Source organism: Gymnoscopelus braueri (assembly GCF_963280865.1).
Source record: "Gymnoscopelus braueri genome assembly, chromosome: 9".
In the NCBI taxonomy this organism is placed as follows: Eukaryota; Metazoa; Chordata; class Actinopteri; order Myctophiformes; family Myctophidae; genus Gymnoscopelus; species Gymnoscopelus braueri.
In genome coordinates, this window is record NC_137610.1 from 45674352 (window position 1) to 45682746 (window position 8395).

The 8395-nt window shown below is 42.1% G+C and overlaps 1 protein-coding gene across 1 annotated transcript in view; it reads left to right on the forward strand.

Annotated features, from left to right (window-relative positions):
• LOC308092602 (UPF0606 protein KIAA1549) overlaps positions 1-8395 on the forward strand; it is a 95216-nt gene that overhangs the window by 58553 nt on the left and 28268 nt on the right. Inside the window, exons 10-11 of the mRNA XM_080438611.1 lie at positions 2481-2658; positions 4409-4602. Of these exons, the coding sequence (XP_080294737.1) occupies positions 2481-2658; positions 4409-4602 (372 nt within the window). The remainder of the gene's footprint in view (positions 1-2480; positions 2659-4408; positions 4603-8395) is intronic.

Sequence of the window (8395 nt, forward strand, 5' to 3'; positions counted from 1 at the left end):
TTTCATGTCTATGTGTGCACGTGCATGAAAGTATCGATACTGCAATGTAGAAGTACTCTGAGTGAAAGTCCGGAATTCAAAATGTACTTGAGTAAAAGTACAAAGTCGGCAATTTTCAAATGGCCAAAATGTATATAGGGCTGAAGTGGTTAATATATGTTTTGTAATAATACTCTAAATCTACTAAGTAACTAGTAAAACTAAAGTTTTCAAATAATTGTAGTGACGTAAAAGTACAATATTTGTCTCTGAGATGTAGTGGAGTAGAAGTAAAAGTACAGAAAATTAGAAATACTCCAGTAAAGTAAAAAATACCTCATAATTGACAGTCCTCATTATGCAGAATGTCCCCATTGGACTATTGTTTATATAAATAGCTGAAGTATAAAATATTGAACCTTTGGTTCAATATTTATAAAACAGACACACTTTCAACCTGGCCTATATTGTGGGTGTTTAAAAAAATAGTGGGGGGGAGGGGAATAGTGGAAATAGATTAGCTTTTTTTGTTACTTTTGCGTAACACTGCCATACAACAAAGTATAAAATAATGGGGCATTCATTTATGAAAAAAACGTAAAAAGATATAATATGGAGATACAAGATTTCTGCGCAACAGCAAACATATAGAATTAAGAAATCAGTAGTTACAGCGCAGGAAAGGAAGGAAGCCTGGAGGCTTATCCATGAGTTCTTTCAGAGTTCAATAAAAAGCAGACATAATAATATTACAAAAACACAAAACAGGCATTGGAATGGAAATGGGAAACAAAAAATTAGATAAGCAGAAATGATATGACCATACATAAACATCAATACGCGTAAGTATAAGTGAAGATGAGATATAAGATATGTTTTTAACTGTCTCCGGCCATGGTCTGTGCATGGTGACACAATGGCTACAGTGTTGCTACCTGGCAGAGCAGAGTATCCACTGCACTGGACAAGGACCATGGATGGTTGATGTCTGGTTTACTTCTACAGTATATGCCAGTAAAAAGTGTTGATTTTGACAACAAATTTTGATTTCGTTTAGTCATAGTCTTTTGTGGGAAAAAAATCCTTTAGTTTTAGTCATATTTTTTTTATCTGAAAAGTTTTAGTCTAGTTTTAGTCGACTTAATAAATATCATAAGATTTTTGTCAACTGAATCTAGTACAGTTGATTTAGTCGACTAAAATGTCATTTGGCAGGCCTTGATGGCGTAGTAATGGCTGATTTTACACTTGGTTGCATGCTGAAAATAGCCGACCTACAAGTTCACAACGCGTTGTGAGCTTGTAGATCTGCTATTTTCAGAGCGCAACACCCGAGCGCAACCAAACATAAAATGACTTGTCTTTTTAGTCCTACTGGACTACTCCTACTCTTCTCCACACTATAGTCCCTCCCTAATATTTTAGTCTAGTTTTTATTTGTTGAAGAAATTGTCAATATATTTAGTCTTAGTTTTAGTCATCATAGCTTAGTTTTTATTTAGTTTTCGTCAGTGAAGAAAGGTAGTCGACAAAATTAACACTGCAAGTAACACGGCAGTGACAAGGTCACACCGTTTTGAAAACAGCCGATCTGCAAACTCGTATTCAAAAAAAATATTAAATATGTCTTTCGTGTTTAAACTGTTCCTCATTTTGCTGTCCGACCCCCTAGAACCCCTTCAATGGCCCCATGGGGGTCCGCGGACCCGATTTGAGAACCGCTGCTTTAAAGTAGATTAGATTAGATGTTCTTTATTATCCAAGGGTAAATCATGCTCAGGTCAATATAATACATAATGTACATTCAGGGCAATAAATAAATGCACCACAGTTAAGAAACCACAGTAACAGACAATAAAAACAAGAGGTAACTATTAAGTAATGTAGACGTCTGAATGCGCTGCGCCTCGGGTGTCCGGAGGGATACATACAGAGATGTATTAGGGTCACGCTTGTGCAGTTGGTGTTTTGTGTGTGACTGTGTGTGTGTGTGTGTGTGTGTGTGTGTGTGTGTGTGTGTGTGTGTGTGTGTGTGTGTGTGTGTGTGTGTGTGTGTGTGTGTGTGTGTGTGTGTGTGTGTGTGTGTGTGTGTGTGTGTGTGTGTGTGTGTGTGTGTGTGTGTGTGTGTGTGTGTGTGTGTGTGTGTGCGTGAATGCACGTGAATGCACGTGTGCACATGGACAGACATGCAAAGCCTGTCCCAACACATGGCTATCTGGCTATCTGCCACCTGCTAACATCCCTGAACTGGTTTGTCGTTTCTGTCGGGCAGAAACCTCTTATCTCCATAGTTTAACTTTCTGTGTTTTTTCGTAAATTAATGCCCTACTTGATAACACTACCGCGTCACACAAAAGCATCTATTTGAATCCTGAAAAGTAACTGCTTTGGACATATGAGGTTTCCACCCGACAGAGACGATATGCACAAATGTATGCCTTGTGTTTCGTCCCCGGGAAACCCTGTGCATAATCTGCCTGCATTCTGTCCCAACTCCACAGATTGTGAGTACGAGCCGGCTGACAGGGGACGACAACCCTCTGGAGGTGGTCTACTTTGTGGAGGGTCCCAGCGGCAGCAGGCTGCCGGCGGTGGAAACGGCCAACACGCTCAACACCCTGGACGTCCAGAGGGCCGCCATTGTCCTGGGATACCGTGTCCAAGGCATCCTGGCTCAGTGTGAGTACTGAGTGTGCTTCTCAAACTTTTAAATTATTAACGGGTCCATTTGGTTTCATTTTTTACACTGTCAGAGTGACAGATTTGTAAGGGTCAATTTAGACCCTCCTAAAGGAACCCAGAGAGTCTCTGGAATTTACTTTGAGAAACAGGGCTCTAACGTATAGTACACGATTTTTTGATTTTCTTACCTTTTCAAGTAGTCACAGAATATTTATCTCCAGTATGATCCATCCCCTGATCATTGCTAATCACGGAGGGTTTCACTGTGCTTCCGCGAAAAGAAAAGAAACATGTTGTCGAGACCCCCGGTTCTCTTGTTATATGCCGTTGAAAATAGCATGTCTCGCCAAAAAATGCATAGTAAAACACAGGAGGCGTTTTCCCAAATACGTTAACCAGGAAGTGAATGGAGGAGTAAATCTTGCGATCACGTGATCTCCTAGATCTCTGTGTGACTGAGCCTGAAATGGTGGCTCATAGGTTGGGGAACAGCGCCATCTAGTGGAAAACCACTGAAAACACACAACTCGTCCACTCGTCATTTGGCAGTGTGGACCTCGGACCAACTGACGAGTGTACTCGTCAGTGGCAGTCAATGAGTTAAGATTCATCATTCATTTGAGATATCTAAAGAAAAAAAAGGTCATGACGTCATTCAAATCAGTTCGATTCATTCTCCGGGGCGCATGAAGGTGCACAATACATTTCACGGCAATCCAACCGGTAGTTTTGGAGTTATGTTGATTGGAGCTGTGCCGCTAGCAAGGCAAAAAAAAACAAAACAACTAGGATGCTAACTAATTGCCGGCTCAGGATGTTTATGTATTTCTGGTAACATCTGAGGTTATTATCTCCCTCATACGAATTGTGCTGAATGCCTGTCTTCCTCATTAAATATCCAAAGGAGTGATGAAAGCCTAAGGAGAGCACTCGAGGGGGCTCATGGTGTTCCTTCGTGGTACGAGAGCTTTTATCACTCCTTTCATCCCAGGATGAAATGAGTGTTAATCAACGTTAATGACACGCTCTGCGCTGAACATCACACAGCAGTAAGGCAAGAGAGCCAGCATTACCGTCGCATGTGTCGCACCACAGTCCTCCATGACCATAACAAGTCTGTGAATAGGATGAAAGCCTTGCCAGAGGGTACACCGTCAAATCTTGAAGTTGATTAAACTCTTGAGAGTGTACAAATGTACAATGAGAAAATAATAGCCAGCACTCCGAAGTCCTTCTGGTACTTTTAATTAATTTAAGGCACGGGCAGAATACACAGACACGTTTCGGCGACAAGCCATCCTCAGTGTGTAGACCAGCTGTGTCAATTAATTGATAATTGATAATTGACACAGCGCGGTCTACATTGCCATAAACGCTGAGTAAGGCTTGATGCCGAAGCACGTCCATAAGTGTTGCCGGGTTCGCACTTTGCTTCTCATGTGAACACACAGACAGACACTCGCTCTGCAAGTAAATGCCAGGCTGCTTCAGCTGTGTCAAATCATGGTGTTGCGTGTTGTGTAAGAAAAAACGTTGATAATCCAGCTTTTGTCGCAGGCGGGCGTGTGCTTGAAACAAGCACAAACACGACAGTTTCACGGGAGTACGGGAGAAAAGACCTATAGTCAATGAACACAGACGCAAACAATGTGTTTTCATCAAAAATCAATGTTTCTCTACTTCTCTACAAGGCTGGTAACAACGTCTCTCTCTTTCTTTCTCTCTCTCCCTCTCTCTCTCTCCGTAGCTGTGGAGAAAGTGGCGTCGCCGCACAACGACGGCGAGAACACCAACGTGTGGATCGTCATCGGCGTGATCATCCCCCTGCTGGTGGTGGTGGTCATCATCTCCATCCTCTACTGGAAGCTGTGTCGCACCGACAAGCTGGAGTTCCAGCCCGACGCCATGACCTCCATGCAGCAGCAGCAGAGGCAGGGCAAGGTACTGTACTGTAGTGCGCAAAAAAACAAGCTCAATTAACTTAGTGGGGCAGCCCTGTTGGGGCATGCACACGCACACAGGTACACATATGCACGTGCTTGTGTGCACACACACACACACACACACACACACACACACGTGTTTTTTGTCTCCACTACTACCAATATCTACTTTAATAACTAACATTACAGTGCCTTACTTTGTTTATCTTTTATATTAAAGTGTAATTGACTGTTGTTTAACACATTCCATGCCAGAGGTTAATATCATAATGTACTCACCAGTGCCAGCGTTTTATTGTTGTTTTTTTGTTTTTTTCATGTCGCCACAGACCTTGCTAAATAAGTTAAAAGTGCGCGTTCATTTGGTTCTAAACACACATGGGATCTGTGTGAAACGGCCAGCGAAAACCCTTTCCAAATCCGAGCCGGCATCTTGAAGATACAGCGGTGAACGCTAAACAGTGATCAGCGAGGAGAAAAAAAACAACCGAGAAAATCAAGTTTTAGACAGGATCCCAGACAGGAAGCGGATACGATCGAAAAAAACGGAACCCGAATAATTCCGTTTCCGGTGGTGCTACCGGAAACGGAAGTGGATAAAAAAATTCAGAAAGTGCACTTTTTGTTAGATCTACGCGAACCACCGGTTCGCGTAGATCTACGCGATTGGCACGTGGCGGCTTTAAATAGGTTCGCGTAGATCTAAGCGATTGGCAGTCAATGTGATAATGATCAATCAATCGATTGTATTCTTCTTGTATCAATGGAACTCCTTCTTCTTTTTTTTTTTATCCCACAATTTTGTAACCCATTTTTTCACCCAGTGCCAATGTAATCCTGGGCGCTACTCTCCCTCTGCCAGCCTAGGGAGAGCCCAGAACTGAGCTCATGCCTCCTTCAATGCATGAGGAGCTAGCAAGCCGTTTCTTATTACCTGACAGGGGGGAGTTTCCCCGGAACACGTTATTCCAACCAGTTCCTTTCCCCTCCATGAGGCGCCCCGGGGAGAGGCAGTATAGAGACCAGGATTACTGCATGTTTTTTCGCTGGTGTAGAGGGAAATACTGGCGGACCTAGTAAAGGCCAACTAAATATATAGAGTTGAAGTGTTTAAAGTATCTCGATCTTGCAGAAGTTACTAGTCTCTAACAAACACCACCTGATGTCACGGCCTGTCCCCCCATCGTAGCACTTTGTCTACACTTTACGTCTAATCGCCGTCATCCTCTTTGTCTAGCGTTACACCACGGTTCGCATTGATCTCGCTCGCTCTCGGTTGATTGAGCAGTGCTCTGAACCGAAGCCCCCCCCCCCCTCACCTCACACTGGGGGCTGACGCACCGGATTATAGCCTCTTAATGTGCAGCAGCACAGCCTTCAGCCCGCTCTGCTTAACACAATCATCTGTCACTTAACACCTCTTCCAACCCCTCCTCTCTCTCTCCCCTCTACCCCATCTCCCAACGCAGTCCACCGGCTCATTTGAGGAGTCCAGGACCTCTCTTCCACGGACACTCACTCCGTCTAAGAGGGTTATAGAGTATAGTGAGGAGGAGGAGGAGGAGGAGGAGGAGGATGATGATGACGAGGAGTATTATAAAGAGGGGAAGGTACAGAGAAGTAGCTAGCGGTTGTAGTAGTCCCGAATTAGCCTCGTAGCAGGTACTAGACCACTTTCCCCTTATGTATACCCGTAGGCTACACAAGATTAGGGATGGGACGATATGAACATTTAACGACACGATTATTGTGTCCGAAATAATTGTGATTCGCTTTATTTTCGCAATAATCAGAATATGCTTAAAATGCCACTTTTGTTTTGTTGAATTGCAGCATACCTATTCTGGGGGGGGGGGGGCATTCGCCAAAAAACATTCGCCAATAATATTTCAAGCTGTGAGCTTGTAGATATTATTGCTATAGTTGGTGTAGAGTGAAAAAAGAGCGTACCAAGTGTGCTCTTTTCAGGTCCGTTTTAATAACTCTTGAAGGTCTAAAGTGGTACTGTGTATACAGCTCGGCAAACGTAAATTGATCTCAGTGTATGACGTATCTGCAATACGATTATTATGAGTGTTTTTTTTATCACGATAATTGTCCCATCCCTACTATACACAAGATAGACACCTCAGGGTTTTTGGTCTTAGCTGTCACGTAGGCTTAGAAAACCCACAGTGAGTTCTAGGAAAATGACTGTGACTGTCGGTCACTTAGTGTGACTCAGTCAGAGCAGTGTAGATCATAAATGTTACTAGACCGTAGATTGTAGGTTTTGGCTAAAAAATAGCAAGATGTCCTTCATTTAGACAGTAGAAGTCAGCATTATGGAAGGCCAATTTCACCACTCAATAAAACATAAGGTCCTGAATTGTGATGGTGTTTTTTTCCCTCTCGCAATGTTGACATTATATCTTAACCACTTTCATCCTGGGGGTCCCCCATTTTGGGAATTTGCTAAACTTTTTTATTTTCATAAATCTTAAAAAAAAAAAAAAAAAGTTTTCTTTGTGTCTTGTACTGACATGCTATCCAAAAAAATATATTTTGACATTTGAAATATAATTTTTGCCTTTTCATAAAAAATAAAATAACATTCTGAGGTAGGCAATGTAGGGGGAGGGTCTTACAATTCAGGACTTTATCATGTTTTCCCAGTGGTGGGAATGTGCTTCCATACAGTATAGATCGTGGTTCTCAAAGTGGGGTCCTTGAGGGGGTTCCAAATGGAAATGGAACCAAATTAATCCGTTACGGGTCCATTAGGTTCCATTTGTACATTTTATGGGGGTCTTTATCTACAGTTGATTTAGTCGACTAAAATTAATTTGTGGCGAAATGATTTTCACTTAGCTGCATGCCGAAAATAGCTTGATCTACTTGTAGATCGGCTATTTTCGGTCTGACACCCGCGCGCAACCATGATGACTTGTCTCAGTTCTACTGGATCTCTTCTCCACTAGTCCCTCCCAAACATTTTAGTCTAGTTTGTATTTGTTGACTAAATTGTCAGTATATAGAGCATCGCAGTTCCCGCCCACTTCCTGGTTTTTCGTGGTGCCGGAAGGAACAACTCAATGCATTTTTCCCATTGACATTTCCAAAAATATTTTTATCTATTAATTTAAGCCTCGAATCAAGACATCATGACATGACATGAATCATGACCATAAAACGTTTGATTCTGTGATTATTTTTTTTTGAAAACGGCAAAACAAAGGGTATTTATTAAATATAGTATATCATATAATTAAATATAAAATAAAAAAAATCACAGAAAAAAACGTTTTATGGTCATGATTCATGTCATGTCATGATGGCTTGATTCGAGGCTTAAATTAATAGATATAAATATTTTTGGAAATGTCAATGGGAAAAATGCATTGAGTTGTTCCTTCCGGCACCACGAAAAACCAGGAAGTGGGCGGGAACTGCAATGCTCTATTTAGTCACAGTTTTAGTCATCATACCTTAGTTTTTATTTAGTTTTTATATAGTTTTCGTCAGTGAAAAAAGGTTGTCGACAAACACTTTTCGTCATAGTTTTAGAAATTCCACAAATCATTCACTTGTTCCACTCAGCGGCCTCTCATCACCACCAAGCAGACACACAAACAAATCACCACTAGCACTGAGGAAGAAGAGGAGGAGGAGGAAGAAGAAGAGGAGGAAGAGGAAGAAGAGGAGGATGAACAAGAGGAAGAAGAAGAAGAAGAAGATGATGAAAGGGAGAAGAAAATGAAAGAGAAAGCGGCGAAAGCGCAGGAAGAGACGACGGCACGCGAGAGGAGGAG